The sequence below is a fragment of the Gigantopelta aegis genome, chromosome 14, assembly GCF_016097555.1.
Source record: "Gigantopelta aegis isolate Gae_Host chromosome 14, Gae_host_genome, whole genome shotgun sequence".
NCBI lineage: Eukaryota > Metazoa > Mollusca > Gastropoda > Neomphalida > Peltospiridae > Gigantopelta > Gigantopelta aegis.
This window is the reverse complement of record NC_054712.1, coordinates 1171093-1190617: the sequence shown is the minus strand read 5'-3', so window position 1 is coordinate 1190617 and position 19525 is coordinate 1171093. Positions and strand designations below refer to the sequence as shown.

Below are 19525 nucleotides of genomic sequence, written 5' to 3'. Positions count from 1 at the left end.
TGGTTCAACAAAGGCCATGGTTTGTGCTATCCTGCCTGTGGGAAGCGCAAATAAAAGATCCCTTGCTGCTAATCGGAAAGAGTAGCCCATGCAGTGGCGACAGCGGGTTTCCTCTCAAAATCTGTGTGGTCCATAACCATATGTCTGACGCTATGTAACCGTAAATAAAATGTGTTGAGTGCGTCATTAAATAAAACATTTCTTTCTCTTTATTTTTGCCCTTGAACCACCCTCTGTTATATATCGGTTGGATGTGCACTACTGAACACCGATCCTCGTCGGTGGGCCCATTGGGCCATTTCTCGTTCGATAATCAGAGGCCGTGGTATGTGCTGTCCTGCCTGCGGGATGCTGCAAAAAAGGATATCTTGCTACTAATGAAACAAATGTAGCGTGTTTTCTCTCTAAGATTATGTGTCAAAATTAGGAAATGTTTATCATGTAAAAGCCGATGGTTAATAAATCAATGTGCTCTGGTGGTGTCGTTAAACGAAACATATTTGTTTAGCCACTGAAATGATGCTGAACAAAGTTTGATGTTTAGATTACAGTGTCTGTATATTCAATGTGATTGTCCAAGTTGTTGTCGTTCTCATTTTGTTAGTAACCCAAACAGGATTTGGTCAAGTTGCAAGTTTATTCATTGCATAAGCATATGTGACAAGTCATAAGCATACGTGACAAATACACAGAGGATTCATCACGAGTAGGTTTCTTTAATATGGAAAATATCAACTGAGTCGACAAATACCGATTAACTTGACGAGGTTGATAATTTACATATTAAACAACACGAGTAGCGAATTCTATTTATCCTATAACACTAGTCTTATAGAATAACATTTTCATTAAATGTTTAGTAAATCACAGTACTAAAGTCGATGCCATCGGTAATATGACGTTATCACAATTAGCACAATTTAGTTTGACATCACGAATTGTAACTAAATATTTGAAAACGTTACGCTCAGGTACACAGGTCTTGTTGGTTTGTAAGCAAATGACCCATTCATAGCAACACATTACCTAGAGACCTTGCATATTAGCACACTATTATTAACTGGGTTATTACACTAAATTATCACATGGGTTTATGACATGGATATCATGGGTAAATTATAGGATAAATATGTATATATATATATATATATATGTACTGTGATTTTTATGGTACATGACAAAAACACAATACAAATACAACTATACAGTATAAAACTAGATTAAATCAAGTTATTTCTTAAAGTATTTGTCGGAATAAATAGTTTCAAAGGTTATTGAGTGTTTTAATATTTCCAGTAGTTAGTAATTGGATTAGCTTAAACCACTAGGTCGTCTGTAATAATACGCTTTAGTGGTGTTTGGTCTTGGATCATTAAATCGTTGACATTTCAGTATAAAATGGAATTCAATCTTCGATTCCATTAGGAAATAAAGTGAAGGTTAATAAATTACATACACTAGACTAACCAGAAACACATTTAGTATACAGCCACTGATGTTTTATGCAGGGGCATGCATTTGATATGTAATTTTAATCAGTGCACAACGTCTCTGTTAGTCGGCGACATTGTAACGATGGCAACATCTCCTTTAAAGTATCATACTCTAGTTCTGAAACACTACGGCGTTATTTTCACCATTCGACCCCTTTTTATAATTGCTCTTACTTTTTTAACGTGCCTATATCGAAAAGAAGTCCAGGCATTGATCATTGAAATGAGACATTACTTAGATTTCATTGTTTAGATTATTCATTTCCGTAGAACCGAAGTGTGTCTGGTCATCCTGGTGTTTCTAATACTACAGAATGCATTTTATAATATTTTTAAAAACCCTCAAAACGCACGCTCCTCTAAGAAGTAACACTTGTGGAGAGAATCTCTAATCTACTTTTATGAGTATATTTTCCCCTTCCAATATGACAGACTCTTGTTTCACTCTATTGCAAATTAATACAATAGTGTTCAAGTGTGTAGATTGACCAAACTTAATGTTCATTTTCAGTGGGTTCAAACTGGGGTTTGCGACTTTAAACCGTGTTTGGAATATGTTTACTGGTGAAAAACGAAAACACCACTATTAAGATGTATGATCGAAAGGCTGCAGGCAACTTGTAAATGTCGTTCCCACTGCGGTTAAAAGGTTATTGCAGGTGTTTCTCACTTTGACTTGGTGTTTCTCACTTTGACTTGGTGTTTCTCACTTTGACTTGGTGTTTCTAGATCTTCACTCTATATGACACGCGTTACTTACATTGTTTGCTTCTTTTATGTCCAGTGGTAACGCGCTCGCACGATGCGCGGTCGGTCTGGGATCGATCCCCGTCGGTGGGCCCATTGGGCTATTTCTCGTTCCAGCCAGTGCACCACGAGTGACATATGAAAGGCCGTGGTATGTACTATCCTGTCTGTGGCATGGTGCATACAAAAGATCCCTTGCTGCTAATCCAAAAAAGAAGCCCATGAAGTGGCTACAGCGGGTTTCCTCTCTCAATATCTGTGTGGTCCTTAACTATATGTCCAACGCCATATAACCGTAAATAAAATGGGTTGAGTGCGTCTTTAAATAAAACATTTCCTTTCTCCATTCCAGCCAGTGCACCGCGACTGGTATACCAAACGCCGTGGTATGTCCTACCTTATCTGTGGGATGGTGCATATAAAAGATCCCTTGCTGCTAATAACAAAATTATTCTTACCAAATGTTTGACATCCAATAGCCGATGATTAATAAATCAATGGACTCTAGTGGTGTCGTTAAACAAAACAAACTAACTTTAACTGTCTTTGTGTTATTTTTGTTTTATCACATATTTCTATTTTTCAGAGAGATAAACAAATGTCCTTATCTTTCGGCGAATACAACAACAACAACAACAATCACATTTGACCTCTGGGCCAAGTCGTGCTAGACCGTGCAGTCAAGGGAAGTCTGGGATAATTTAAAATTCGGGTTGAATAGATGGGTGTCTGATAACTGCCCGCTTAAGTCTAGGGTATACTACCACGATTCACAGGTATCTAGCACAGGCAATCTCCGACAGCGTCATACAAACTAACCCATTCTTCCACGCTTCACCTGTTACGAAGTAACACACCTCGAATCCAGTAAAACAGTCTACTGGGTGGTGGCTTCTCGTGTGTCACTGTGTCCCACAGTTCTGGGTATTTCACACAGGTACATGTAAGTAAGTTATATATATATATATATATATATAATAGTGTGTCGTTTAACCACAGATGACAGCATTAAAGAGTATTTTTTGTTTCATTTAATTATTTACTATTATTATATTATATTATTTTTATAAATTTGATTACGTCAAATGTACAAAGTCTCGTTTTGTTTTTCACTCATGTAACTACACGTATTTCCAATGTTTTTATACCCGCGCTTATATATATATATATTCAGCCGACAGTGTGAATTCAGAGAAACAATGTTATGTTGTAAACAATTCCATCAACCATATAACAGGATTTAATAATAATTTTCGGGTGCAGCTACTTTTCGTGTAGCCTCCACCCCCTGCTCAAAGCGATTTTGCTACAATATATTTTCAGAACATGATCGGAACACCCTGTAGAAACATCCGTCGAAACACACTAGACCCCTGACCCCCACATCATTCCCCTGCGCCGGTCCCCTATCACAGATGTCGTTTAATATAAATAAATAAATTTGTGTACGGAATTAAAAAAAAAAACCGTCGCCTGATGCGCAGTCGGTCTTCGATCGATCTCCATTGCTGGAACCACTGGGCTATTTCTCGTTCCAGCAGTTTTCCACGACTGGTATATCAAAGGCTGTGGTATGTGCTATCCTGTCTGTGGGATGGTGTATGGAAATGATCCCTTGCTACTAATGGAAAAATGTGGCGAATTTCTTCTCTAAGACTGTCAAAATTACCAAATGTTTGACATCCAATAGCCTATGATTGATAAATGTTTTCCTTTTTTCCTTTTCAAATGTTTCCCTGAGCTCCGTGGTCTAGTGGATAAGCTGCTGGACAATCAAGCTGCCGCCAGTGGTTCAAATCCCGTCAAAGCTGGCTCACACATTCATTCATCTTTCTCATCTATCACCCTCTGCCTATCATTCATTATCTTAATATAAAAAAAAAACTTTCCAATTTCTCCCACGATTTCAATCTGGTTCGACCCTTTCTGTCAGTTTCCTCCGACTCCTCCGACTCTGTCTTCTGAGCTGTCCACACCATCGCCTACCTGTCTCAACGTCCTCCACGGCTGCAGTCTCTGTGTATTTCCCTGCACCCACCTGGCATCCTCGTCCTCTGCCGCTAATAAAGCTGGTCTTACCCACTGCACTAAAAAACAGCCGCCGGTAGTAGGGGTGCATAGTAGGTGGTTACAAGTGCCTGTTAACAATGCCAGAAGTAACTACTCCCCGAAGTGGTCAGACTAAGCCCACAGTAAAAGCTGATGGGGAATGGCAGGTGTGTGGCACAGATAGCCACAAGAGACAAGCACCTGTCGCGGTTGGAGAGACAAGGACTGGGATGTGGAGGTAGCAAAAGAAGTTGAAAGATAGGAGGTGTTGCCAGATCGGGAAGAAATAGGTGGAATTCAAAGGCGAGAAAGGAAAGGGGGCAGCAGTGGGATAAAAAAAAATGTTTTCCAGTGGTGTCGTTAAACAAAACACACGACTATACACATCTTGAATTTTCTCTACGTGAATTTCTAGACTTTAATGTCATTGTCACGGTTGTTCCCCATTCAGCTAGTAGAACACTAGTCTTAATTATTGCCAAGAGTACAACATGGTAGGATATATTTGTGTTTTCAAAGTTGTTTGAATGGTCGTTAATTGTCTACAGTACATACAATTATCTTGGTGTCACCTTCTCATATCTGGGTAATTTTAAAATGGCTATTTCAAACTTAAAAGGTAAAGCCATGCAGTCTTGGTATAAGCTAAAACAAAACCTCAGCATAAAGAATGAACTACCAGTTAAAACCCTTGTGAAAATGTACCACACAATCTCTGAACCAATCTGTACATATGGATCAGAAGTGTGGAGACAAAATATATTTAAAAATAACTATAATGACATTTTCACAAATTGGCAAAAGTCTCCATGTAATAAGGTCACTGTCAAAGCCTGTACATGTATGTTAGAGTTACCCAAAAGGGACTGCAACATAGCCTCTTTGGCAGAAGTTGGTATCTACCCAATGAGCATTAACATTATGCAAATGATGTTACAATACTGGACGAAACAGCAAAATGCAACTAGTGATACACTCATTTTACAGGCTTTCTAAGAAGATAAAAAAAAAAAAAAACGTAAGCAAACTCATCCGAAAATGTCTCGGACATTTTCAGTTCAACACAATCTAAGTAAAACATTAACTATCTCAGTCACACAAGACATACCTCCAACAGCAACATATATCTAACAATTTGAGAAACAAATTTCAAGAATTATTCATACAATGCACAGAACAGTTTCATAAACTGTAATCATATAGTGAGGTAAAACAAAACATCGAATTATCAGATTAGTAGCTGCTTGTTAAAAATGTTAAAACTGGAAAAGCTCTGACTATAGTGCTGTCGGAAATAGAATAAAAATTATTTTCGTCGATTATTTCTTACAATATTAAACAAGTAAATATTTTGTAAATATCTATTTAATGATAGTCTACCTAATTTAGCATTTACTTGTTTTGGCTCTGATTGATGTACAAGAAATGTGTCAGTAAACAGGTGATTTGTGTACTTTATTGGAACAGACTATAACACATTTTGGTCAACATGTGTCAGTTTCATTGCTGTTAAAATATGTGAGGGACCGTTTTTGATGACGGTTTACCCCAGTCCCTCTCCAAAAAAAAATATTGTTTGAAATTAAGATGCCCAGAGACGCGTTTCCATGGAAATTTCATATTGTATATTCTGGGTGATTTTTTTTTTTTTAAAGTCATTAAAAAGACACTTCACGTTGGCGGGATGGGGGTGCACATGATCCTCGTGATATCCTCTGGATCCACCAAAACGTGTGTTCCCATACAGTTTGATTTTGATTCACGACACCACTAAAGCACATCAATTAATTAATCATCGGCTACTGGATGTCAAACATTTTGTAATTCTGACACGTAGTCATCAGAGGATACCCATCGACTGAGTTAAATTCCACCCCCTGGATCCACCAATGATAGTTACTCTCTTCACTCTTTCTTCAACCCAGTTATCTCGATTACTATGATGTTATAAAAGAAAATGCAATAACAGCTAATGGAGCATCTCTTATTCATTACAGGTTCCAGTGTGCTTATGAATGAGGCTCAAACTCGTACCCATTAGAGAAATAATGACTTATTCAAGAAGGTATTATGCCCTAGTGTTCCTAGCGATGTGTGTTGTCTTACTTTATGCAATCCATGGGTACTATTCCATGCTAAGCTACAACAGGCTTCGGCATAAGCCGTTTTACTATATCGATCAACAAATGAAAACAAGAACAACTACTTCATTAAATCACGCAGGCCGGTTACCAACCCAAGAGAACCGTGCCAATGCAACCAGGTTTGGTAAAAGGACCAACGCTGTTGACGTTTCTTCAAACAAATTCTGGTTAAGGAATATAACTAGAAAAGGTAGCAAAGATGATAAGCGGGTTAATACTGATGGTTTCTCAAGCATCTCCTTACGTGTACGCAATAAAGGCAAAGTCAAATTGGCTGACGATGTTGACAGTCCATCTGCCAAGCCCGTGTCTGCGAGTAATCGGTATAGTAATAAGAACAAAGAGGACAGTGATACTGGCAGCTCTTTAGACACCCCTTTACCCTCGAAAACAAAAAGAAGATATGGCAACACAATAGTGAGCACCCTCTCGCTGGTCCTGTTCACCACTTGGTCTGACGATATGGATGGAGGAGTGAGGAACAACACCTGTTACAACTGGGGATCCTTGAGACCTCTGGTTCACCCTGTCCTCTTCACAAACAGTTCTTCGGCTGCTGGGCAGTGTAAGAAAAACGGCTGGACGATTCTTCCTCTCACACAGACAGCTGCTGGAGGGGCACCTGTTCTCAAGTTCATGTTCTCCGAGATCATCTCAAGGTTTAACTCGACGCTGTACGGCTACTCAAACGGAGACATCCTGTTCGGAGACGACCTTCTCCAGACTCTGTCGGCAGTTCACGTGACGTTCAAGACTCAGACGAGTCCACTTCTTGTCGTAGGCGTCAGAACAAACGTCAACAACGTTAAATCACTGGAGGCCTCATCTTCCAAGAACCTTCGCGAGGCAGCAAAGAAGAGAGGCAAGCTCTTCATCAGCGTATCTGAAGATTATTTCATTACCAACAAGGCATTTCCATGGGACGGGATCCCCGAGGTGGTGGTAGGACGAGTTGCCTACGACAACTGGCTGGTGTTGGATTCTATTCACAGGGGTCATACAGTCATAGACGCTACGGAAACCATTCTTGCAGTTCATCAGACGACCCGAAAGGGTAATTTCCAAGGACGTTCCAACCGACGCTATCCACACTATAATCGAGAACTTCTGTCTCGGCTACACAAGAATATTTACTACTCGGCCGGATCCACGCAGTGTGTTAAGATCATCACGAAGTATTCGATGAACGGTGAAATATTTGCCTTGAAAAGAAACAGTGTACCAACATTTTGTCAAAAACCTTATGGTTGAAATAAACATTTTATTTGTTCAACTTCATGGTATGTTAAATTATTATACTTTCTTGTTTAAAAGTCGCAGACTAGTTTCAACTCGGGGGGGGGGGGGGGGGCGGGGAGGGACGCTAAGGTTGTTTAATCTGCAAACCTGTAACAGAGTGAAACAAGTGTCTGTGATGTTGAAACCTGAAATCTGAAAACAGCCTTAAAAATAGATCAGAGTTCGTCTCCATGACCGTTATTTCGCAGAGGTACCTCCCTTTCTAAAAATATGAAAACTGCATTTTGTGGTATTAGCAATGCTGGCATGACTGAAAACATTTCCGATGTACGGAAATGAATAATCTAAACAATAAAATCTAAGTACTATCTGATTTCAATTATTAAAAAATCGGCTCTAATAGTGAAAAATACGCCGTAGTGTTTCGAAACTAGGGTCTGTCGCTTTAATGTTTGAACACTGTAAACTATTTCCGTTTAACGGAAGCATATCGCGACCTACAATCCTACGAAATGAGGGACATCAAGTGATCTAACCTGCGGTGAACTCATTCCCAGATAGTGCAATCCCGTCCCATCTGGTGTATCAAAAGTCGTGATATGTGCTGTCCTGTTTGTGGGGAAATACATACAAAAGACCCCTTGCCGCTAATGGGAAAACAACAATGTAGCGAGTTCCATCTAAAGACTACGTGTCACAATTACCAAATGTCTGCTATTCAATAGCCGATGACTAATTAATTAATACGACTGGTATATCAAAGGCCGTGGTATGTGCTATCCTGCCTTTGGCATGGTGCATATAAAAGACCCCTAGCTACCAATGGAAACGTAGCATGTTTCCTCTCTAAAACTATGTCAAAATTACCAAATGTTTGACATCCAATATCCGATTATGAATAAATCAGTGTGCTCTAGAGGTTTCGTTAAACATAACAAAATGTTGACTTGTGTCCTTTTTGTGTGGAAGTGCGTGTATGTATGTATGTATGTATGTATGTATGCATGTATGTATGTATTTTTACCGCTAATGGAAATAAAGAAAAAAATACCTAGCGGGTTTCCTCTAAACACTACGTGACACCTTAATCGGATATAAGCTAAATATAAGCAATATAAGTTAAATTGAAATGAACTCCGATATCGTGTAAAACGTGACGCCATGTTGGGTTGGAAGGATTGTTGCGACTAGGTATAAAATTAGATCGGGCTATTTTAAACAAGCTACATCACGAGGGCAACCCAAAACCATTGAACTGTTGTAGAGCGTGACTGCTTTGTACGACCAAGAAACACGTTTTGTTTAACGACCCGCATTTTGATATACGGTTTCAAGTCGTGAAATATATATTATGATTGCATACTTAGCTTCAGTTGCTGGCGATGGGGGGGGGGGGGGGGGGGGGGGGGGGGCGGGGGTGTCAAGTGGCCACTGCAGTACTACCACATACGTTTCGTGTTTCTTGTTAGTGTAGTGTTCCTGTGTTTTAAGACTTGTATGTCGTTTAATATTTCTTTCGTTTTATATTTTGTTTGTGTTTCTTTAACTACACTAACCACATTAAACTCACTATTACAAGAAGCTGAAGAACCTTTCATATTAAGGTATTTATAATTTATAAAGTGGGGTCCGAGAACCTATTATAAGTTAATACTTATGGACATTTATTCGGGTAGTGCCGTAAATAACGGAGATTACCGAACGTTCAACGATTCAATGATTGCCGTGTAGTAAAAACCATTTACGAATCACCTCGGTTGTATAATATATGTTGTATTTTCTGTAACTTGTACTTTCCTGTCCTGGACGGGGGAGCCGGCGTGCGCTACAACAGCTTGCTCTGAATGTGCACGTAAAGCCCTATGACCTGACCTGACCTGTCCTTGCTTCCAACAGAATGTCATTATATTTGTATAAATATTACTGGGGATCAAACATTAGATGTTTCGGGGTTAATGTATAAATATAAATAGTATCTATTGGACATTTTTAATAACGCGTTAACGAGATAATCAGACGTAAATATGTATATTTTAAAAACCAACAAAAAAAGAAGCAATAACACCCCCAAACGTCACCAAGGAAGATGTGTATCGTTTCCAGGGATAGATGATAGCATTGATATGTTGTCAGGCTCTCAACACGTATGAAGCCTGGATTTAGTTTCTGAACCAATGGCTGGATGATTAACTACGCCCTAGCACGAGAAATATATCAGCTGTTGGGTGTCAGACTGAGGTGAATTATCTTCTCAGTATTGGCAAATGGCAGTTATGATAGTGGGGGCGGGACCTAATGCGCGGTCGATATAGGATCAAACCCCATAGGTGGACAAATGTGGCTATTTCTCGTTTCAACCAGTGCACAATGACTGCTATACCAGATGACGTAGTATATGATATCACGTCTGTTGGATGGTGCATATAAAACATCGCTTGCTACCAATTAAAACATGTACAATGTTTAGCGGTATTCCCCTGTAAAACTATAGGTCAAAATTATCCAATGTTGGCATGCAATAGCCGATGATTAATACGTAAATTACTAGCATCGGTGGCGTAGTGGTTAAGCCATCAGACTACAGGCTGGTAGGTACGGGTTCGCAGCTCGGTACCGGCTCCAACCCAGAGCGAATTCTTAATGCCTCAATGGGTAGGTGTAAGACCACTACACCCTCTTCTCTCTCTCACTAACCACTAACAACTAACCCACTGTCCTCGACAGACAGACCAAATAGCCGAGGTGTGTGCTCAGGACAGCGTGTTTGAACCTTAAGTGGATATAAGCATGAAAATAAGTTGAAATGAAAGGAAATACCTAAATGTGCTCTAATGATGTTGTAAAACAAGCAAACTTTTAACTAAGAAATATATGTATCCTTTCCCAAGACTAGACGATGGCACTGATATGTTGGGAATCTCTCAGTATTTGGTCTAGCTTGTTGGTATTGGCAAACGGAACATACGGATACAATCTAATTAAAATTAGCTCCACTATTACATGTGGATCTAACACCAGCCAGTTGGAGCTCATGTCCACCAATCAAAACCTTACTTGCAGAATCCTGCCAGTGATTTAAAACTAACAACACTGCGTAGTCCCCAATGTCCAGGTAGCATTTCGTCTGTAAATAATAATTTAAATATTGACCAATCACACTTCGCCTTTTATAACGTTATTTGGGAGCATACAAATTCTAAAAATATCGGGCGAGTCTATTTTAGTGGCCGCAGTACTGCGAACCATACCAATACGTACGGGATGGGTTATCAGTCTTCAATTTTACATTAAAAATTACTTATTTATTTATAAAAAAAAAAAAAACCCAACTAAATCAGTCTTCAGTTTTACATTACAAATTATTTATTTTATAAAATAAAACATGTTTTAAAGCATTCGTAATTCACACGAAACATGTCGTATACCCTCAGGTTAATTCGGAATGTTTTCAAAATATTTTTAAATCGCTGGCATGATTCTGCAAGTAAGGTTTTGATTGGTGGACGTGAGCTACAACTGGCTGGTGTTAGATCCACATGTAATAGTGGAGCTAATTTTAATTAGATTGATACGGATAGAGCTAAAGATGTTTTATTTATTTATTTTGTGACACCTGGGGCGGGTCTGTATCGGTTCAATGACGATTCCCTTGACAATCTGGACCCAGTTTCACAAAACCTCGTAAGCCTAATTTACGGTCAAAGCACACGTTTTGTTACGATCATAGTTTACAAATCTATAGTAGTGTCGCAAATAGAATAAATATGAATTGCCTTGATTATGTCTTTCATATTAAACTGACAAGTAAATGTATTGTAAATATCTATTTAATGATACTCTACCTAATTTAGCATTTATTTGTTAGGGCTCTCATCGATGTACAAGGTGGTGTTTACTCTTGAAATTAAAAGAAAGATGTCAGCAAACAGGTGATTTGTGTACTTTATTGGAACAGACTATAACCAATTTTGATCGACGTGTCAAATTCATTGCTGTTGCAATATGTGAGGGACCGTTTCTGACGACTATCCCTCTCCAAAACAAAAGTGTGTGATCTATTATACCGGTATTAAAGGTGATATGTATTAAAGGTGCTATCTCCAAGTTGCATAATGACAGCTATTGGAAATAATGTTTTTTAAATTAAATTTTGCTTTAAAATTTAAAGACTACACCTTCAACTATATGCCTATAAATGATTCTAACAAAATAATTTTATCTTCTAGTAGAAAATACATTTGTATTGGAGAATCTTTATCACAAACAGATGCTCACATATAACTATGATATAGCACCTTTAAGTGGTTGCACGATTGTGTAAATTTCAAATGTACTTATATTGAATTTATATCACTAAATATGATGATCATAATTAATAATGTATGCTGCATTTCGAAATACTCATATAATTTGCAGTTTTGAATTAAAAGTGTGTTTAAGGGTAAATGAAATTGACATGTATGTCGATCAAAATATGTTATAGTCTGTTTCAATAAGAAGGAAATGTTTTATTTAACGACGCACTCAACACATTTTATTTACGGTTATATGGCGTCAGACATATGGTTAAGGACCACACAGATTTGAGAGGAAACCCGCTGTCGCCACATAGGCTACTCTTTTACGACAGGCAGCAAGGGATCTTTTATTTGCGCTTCCCACAGGCAGGATAGCACAAACCATGGCCTTTGTTGAACCAGTTATGGATCACTGGTCGGTGCAAGTGGTTTACACCTACCCAATGAGCCTTGTGGAGCACTCACTCAGGGTTTGAAGTCGGTATCTGGATTAAAAACCCCATGCCTCGACTGGGATCCGAACCCAGTACCTACCAACCTGTAGACCGATGGCTAACCACAACGCCACCGAGGCCGGTCTGTTTCAATAAAGTACACAATTCACCTGTTTACTGACATCTTTCTATTATTTTTAAGAGTAAACACCACCTTGTATATCAATGAGAACCCAAACAAGTAAATGCTAAATTAGGTGGAGTATCATTAAATAGGTATTTACAAAATATTTACTTGTCAGTTTAATATGAAAGAAATAATCGACGAAAATCTGTGTTATTCTATTTCCAACACTACTTTAGTTAGAAGAGCACGTCTTTGATTGTTGGTGAGAACACCACGCGTTATTTGTGGTTACACATGATTGTTTGCACATGTACGTGTTAACAATTTCAAGACATACGACTGGCTGCTCCTAGGTGATGACCAGGTCATCAATGACATACATCCAATGAAAACCCCTGCGCGTGCTGTAACCTCGCCGTGGTGCAGGGGTGTAACATTCTCTTTGAGAATGGCCAATACAGCACAAATTGAAGTTTAGAGTAAAATTCGGTGTCCGTAAAATTCTGTGATATTTGTATTTGTATTTGTATTTTTGCACAGTTCTTTACACTGTTTTTGTTTAAACCTTGAATTTTTATATTGATGCTGATCATCACTTTATTTATTTGCATTACCATAGTTTGACACCCAATAGCCGATGTATTTTTCGTGCTGGGGTGTCGTTAAACATTCATTCATTCATTCATTTATATTGATGGTGATCATCACTTTATTTATTTGCATTACCATAGTTTGACACCCAATAGCCGATGTATTTTCCGTGCTGGGGTGTCGTTAAACATTCATTCATTCATTCATTCATTCATTCCAATGAAAACCTACACGATGGAAATCGATTAGACTGTGACGTATAGTTAACCTGACATTCATGTGTATGTGACATGTAAGTCAGCTACAAGTTCAACGGCTGTAAATAACTTTTAATTAAAAATATATTAAATTTTTATTAAAACCTGGTCTTTGAAGATACGTAAGAAATAGAATAATGCATTCGTGTCCGTTAGATACCATTTATCTCACAACTCGTTGTTTAAAAATGTATCAAACTCGCTTTTGCTCGTTACATACATTTTAAAACAGCTCGTGAGATAAATGGTATCTAACGGCCAGTCATGTATTATTCCCTATTTCTTTTGCCTTTAAAATACTCAGCTTCCGTAATGATGTAATTTTCTGCGTGAAATTGATGCCAAACACGTGTAAACGTGTAAACTGCTCGTAACAGACGTAAACGTACAATGTTTAGTGAAATGGGACCCTGTTGTTTACGCGTGGTGTACAAAGCAAGTGGACGAAAAGAACGATATCATTTTATTCCTTTTCGTCTTTGTAAAGCACGCAGTCCTCCTTTAACCAACAAATGGAGAGAGCATTAACAGGATTGCACAAAGCATCTCCTCGGGAGTGGCTGTCCTCCCACAGACGATAGAAGCGGGACGCATCCCAGTGATAAAGCGCTCGTCCGATGCGTGGAATCGAACTCCACCGGTGGGCCGGCCCACTGGGGTATTCCTCGTTACTGACGGTGCACCACGACTAGCCAATAATAAGATTTACTACCAATAATATTTTTGATTCAGAATTATACAAATGGTTATATCGCATTGTTTTCCATGCAGGTCAGTAGTAAGATGCCATATTGGTCAAGCCTGATTGGTGATTCTTTTGTTTTGTCACGACAGTGGAAAAGAAAAGTGAACACTTATTAAAAAAACAAAAAACAAAAACAAACCCAACAAAACAACCCTTGTGACATCAGAATCTGATATCAAGCGCTCTGACAATATGCAATGTGCTCAGGTTTCAGGCACTGGATTACGTTGCAATAAACAAAGAACAATAAAGCGAATTCATGTATTATTTGCCCAATCGGAGATTCGATAACGTGATCAGACAGATAAGAAGATTAGATACTGGTTGACATTATTCTCTGTTACTGGATACCTAAAACTGAACGCGTATCATTTAAAAAAATATATTAAACAAGCCGCCACAGATATGCGCCACATTGATTATTTTGTGGCCACTTATATATTTATATTGAATTGGCGATTGTGGCGACCGCGCACTGTTATAGATATATCCTTATATTACTGGAATGTCAAAAAACATTATAGGTCATCGGAAAAATCTTTAATCCACGGACCATAAATTGAACAGGTTTATGAATCACTATGACGTTTCCTTTTTCCCGTATATAGTCTAATCAATCATGTTTTATATATCCATTAACCATAGTTAATTTTAAACTTTTTTGTAATGTAACAAAGAGAACAGTAGTTGTGTTTCTTAAAATGACGCAGAGGTCTGTAGAGGCCGTAGCTGTCCAAACATTCATCACGGATCGAATAACCGTAGTACATCCTTAATGATCCGTAGAAGAACGTAATAATCCGTTCTAATCCATAATAAATCATACTTAAACCGTACTTATTCGTACTTAATCGTAGTAATCCCAAGCCTCAAGCCCTGGTCACACTGTCAAGGATCAGGACGCCGGGTTAGCCACGAATACGATCCGGCATCATTGGTGACAATCCGTTGTGGTCCGATCTGTACCGATCCTTAGCTATCCATTGCGACCCGTAGTGCTCCCCGTTGTCAGTTAACCCCATTCCTTAATAATCCTTGGTTTATCCGTTGAAAACCGTAGTTAACCCGTGGTGCATCCGTAGGGGACCGCGGAGAGACCACTATCCGGGGTCATTCGTGAAGTTTTCATCCGTCGTGGATCCGGCCAGACGATCCTTGACAGTGTGACCAGAGCTTTACAATTGTATAGAGGATCTAAAAGTCATTACACCTTTATAATTTTTGCACATATAATAATGCTGGATGAGTAAATCAGTTGAAGATAATACAAATGTACTGTCACTGAAGAAAGTTTTTTTTACAGTCAGAGCTTGAAATACCCCATATATAGATACAAATTCATAAAAACCATAAATTGTTTGAGCACTTTTGGTTTACAGTTTCATTTGAATTACCAACTACATGTATGTTCTTAAAACACAAACAATTCAAATAACATTATTTTCCATTTAAAAAATACCATGAAATGGTATTATTAATGATGACAAAAGTTTCAAGGAGCAATTTAAAAGTGAAATTGAGCGCCAGATTTTCAAAAATTGTTTGGGCTTCTAACCTTTAGGGATACATGTTATAATTCCTTGTTTTGTGGTAACAGAAAGTTGTCTTTTTTTCAAAGCCTTCGTTTATTGATCTTAATAAATAAATGCCAATATATTTCCAGAAACAAATTATAAAAGTAAACCCATCAGAACCAGGACTTTTATTATTTTGTGTATGTTTTAGAACGTTTAGCAATTCATCATAAGTAACTTCACTTTCAAGAACTTTAGCCTCGTCTTCATTTAACTTATTTTTTGTAGTATTTTGCGAAAACATTGAATTATGTTTATACTTAGAAATTAAATGTTCTTTTGATGCAAAGAGATTTTCATAAAATTTCTTAGCTTCCAGACAAATATCACGCGTGTGTCTTAAAATAGTATTATCTTCTGACTGAATTTTTGTCGTTGACTTGCTAGTAAAATTGCTGGGGCCTAATTCACTAAACTCTTGCAACTTTGCGATCTTGCAGTGCAATGCTAAAAGACTTGCAAAGAGGATGCTGTGTTATCTAGCAGAGCTTAAGAGACCTTTGTGAATGAGGCCCCTGTTTTCTAAATTACAAAAGTTTTTTTTTTCTCTCTCATCAATCCATTTAGCTCTAGAGCGAATAAGAACGCCTTCCATCTTTTTTCTTCTTATATTTTCTAGTTCCAGTTGCTTTGCTTCTAAGCGATCAAAGTCAATATTGTCTATGTTTTTTCCAAGTCATTTATTTCCCTATGTTAAACGTCTTCTAGTTTCTTGCTTTCTTTATTCTTAAATGAGGCATAAGAAATTGTTTTACCCCGGATCTTCATAAGAAGAGTTTCTATAAAACGCTGATCATTAATCTTGAATTTTATTTCATGAGATATATCTTCTGGTGATATTGGTTCAAAACTTTTAGCAGAGTATTGCTGGGCAACCTTATCACTTACTTCTTTTACAATTTTAACATATTCCTTGTCACCCAAAAGGGAGTTATTTAATTTCCAATATGTATTTGGTTTTTGTTGGGTTGTCAAGTTGAATTTTAAGCTTATCAAAGAGTGGTCTGATCTATAACTGGAAATTATATTTGAGACACTAATAAAAACGTATACATTTTGTGAGATCAGAAAAACATCAAGTCTGGTTTGCTTAATAGGATCATTTCGTATACATGTAACTTGCTGGACTTGTGGATAAGCCTAAGGATCACGCCATATATCAACTAGATCTAACTCACCCATCATTTGTAAAACGTGTTCTCTGGCACGAGGGTTGTTTCTTGTTTGACAGTTATAGGCGTCAAGTGAATTTTGTAAAATAAGATTGAAATCTCCAACAATTATGCAATTCATATTCCCGAAAGCTTGAATTTGATCTGTAATAGTAGAATAAAAATAAGGTTCATCTGTGTTAGGTCCATATAAGTTTACAAGAGTAAACCGAAAGTCTTTAATTGTAACATCTATAATCAGAACGTTGCCATCGTTTTATCGGCAAACGAATTGTGTATTTTATAACTAAAATTATTATAAAATAAGATTGCTACTCCGAGCGATCGTTCATTATAACTATTAAAAATATAATCGCCACCCCAAAGGTATCTTACGAAAGGTTCTTTATCTCTTATAAAATGAGTGTCGTGTAGCATATAAATGGAAAAAGATCTAACCCTTAAGGAGTTGAATACATCTTTTAGTTTTTTCAAAATTACCAAGCCCTCTACAGTTTAGGGAACAAATCTTAAAGTCGCTATATGAATCCATTTTGAACAAGTAAGCCGATTTCTTGTAATATTAAGACAATATTTTCTAGAAGAAATCCATGAATATATAAGTTAATTGAGACCCTTGGGAATTCTCTATACTTGTACCTATAATTCAGGTTATCATTCTTGACCTCAAAAGTTATAAACAGTGTTAAACATATGCTATTCTTATGAACACCGCCAGTGATGTAAAGCAAATAATTAGAATATTTAATTAAAATAATATATGTGCATAATAAAACGAAGGTATTAAACATGTAAAGTCCATTGCATGCATCATTTATATTGAAACATATAAAATACAAACAAAGTCACACACTCGCACTTGCATACACAACATGAAGTAACAGAAATAGCTGTGCTAATCTCATGGGGAGATCCTCCCACCACAACCTTAGAAGATAAACTATTCAAAAGGAATAATATAAGAAAAACTATGTCATTAATATTACAGAACAATGTTGCACCTTGAAGTATTTGCCTTCTGTTAAATGAAATAATGTTAACAAAAGCACACAAAAGCACATAAATAAGTAGATAAGTAAATACGTAGATAAATAAATAAGTAAATAAATCAATCAATCAATGAAAATAGTACTTGTATACAAAGTTACATTAATTTGAAAAGCAATTTGAATTATACGTATAAATACAGAACTATACAAATATATGTATATGTCATATTAGTTGTACTGGTTGACACAGACACACAGGTCAGTGCTCACGTTGGTTATAAGGTAATCAATGTCCTGATAAAATAAGTTAATAGACAGAAGTGATAGTAATACTGTATAATTAGAACACTATGATATATAAATCTTCAAGACCTTAAACCTGATACTAATGTAAAAAGCACACGTGCGCTTTAACATAAACACACTCGCATACGAACACATGAGCATACATACGCGCATCCGCGCACGCACCGACCAACACACATATGAAAGAATGAACGAATGAAATATTTCTATTAGTTTGGTAAACAAAATTTATTACAAGTATGTAAATAAATGAAGGTATTTAGAGATATCATCAAACATTTAGGTGGCTAATCTTTCACTTAATAATACTGCGAACACTTGTTTCGGGTTATACATGAACTCAAGATACAATTTTCCCATCTCCAAATATGTATTAATTTTACCGTGTGTTTATTTGCCTTGCGGCTGGCTCGATTTTGTACATATAAAAGGAATTTCAAACATAATTTGTGAACTGCATTCTTATATAAAATATCAACCTAGATGCATAATAGTCAGATTCATACGTTTCACACTTAAAATGTAATTCCCTAATCGGAAAATAAATTGTCGGCCTCAAAATATGAAGTGATTGATTGATAAAGCCAGAATAATATCTCCAAAGAACAGTTTTCTGATCTACTCGATTAAAAGAAGGGATTGATTTGTACAATTCATAATTTTTAAAAGTTAATTTTTAATAATGATGAACTAAAATTATGAATACATAAATAATTTCGGGGAGGAAGCACTGTGTGTAACAAAATATACAAAGCAAGTCTTTTCCAAATGTCAGGCTGGCACACGTCATAATTTATTAATACTTGTTGGGTTTAATGTACATATATACATGTATTAAATAATTTGTGTTAGCTCTCATAAAGGGCACATGATCTTTAGACCTAAAATTCACACAATAATTCCTTGTAGTTTTAAATGATCGATTAATTGTTTTGATTGAATAGTCTTGCATCGGTCTCCTGGACCCCAACACTGACTTTGTATCACCCTAATCTGTTTTAGTCGAACACTTAATAAAGTATGGGAAAATAAAATGAGTCATTATCTACTTAAATGTTTTAAATAGGAAATATTATCCATAAAGATAATGTATATAAAATGTGATTGAAGACTGCCATTTTAGATTATGATGTCACTGGTCCAAGCAGGTGTTGTATGGTTGACTCAGTATTACATTTTATTGTGCATACGACAACCAAAAAAGCTAAAAAGCAGTAATATTTTACCACATAGTCATATACCTATACTAAATGGAAATTAAATAAGTACTAACATGTGCTTGCTTTGTGACACATACAAGGGGTGTGACCATTTAGCTTTAACATACCTGTACTTACTGAGTGCATGCAGTTTACATTCA

General features: G+C 37.0%; 1 protein-coding gene across 3 annotated transcripts; it reads left to right on the top strand.

Annotated features, from left to right (window-relative positions):
- The first annotated feature begins 2866 nt into the window (after positions 1-2866).
- LOC121388662 lies at positions 2867-7706 on the top strand. Of its 3 annotated transcripts, none has more exons than XM_041520103.1 (2): positions 2867-3177; positions 6287-7706. In XM_041520103.1, the coding sequence occupies exon 2, from the start codon at positions 6305-6307 to the stop codon at positions 7682-7684; it is 1380 nt and encodes a 459-aa protein (XP_041376037.1). In that variant the 5' UTR covers positions 2867-3177; positions 6287-6304; the 3' UTR covers positions 7685-7706. The 3 variants fall into 3 exon arrangements, with proteins under 3 accessions (XP_041376037.1, XP_041376035.1, XP_041376036.1); XM_041520101.1 differs by having other exon boundaries at positions 2867-3183; XM_041520102.1 differs by having other exon boundaries at positions 2867-3187.
- Positions 7707-19525: the final 11819 nt, after the last annotated feature.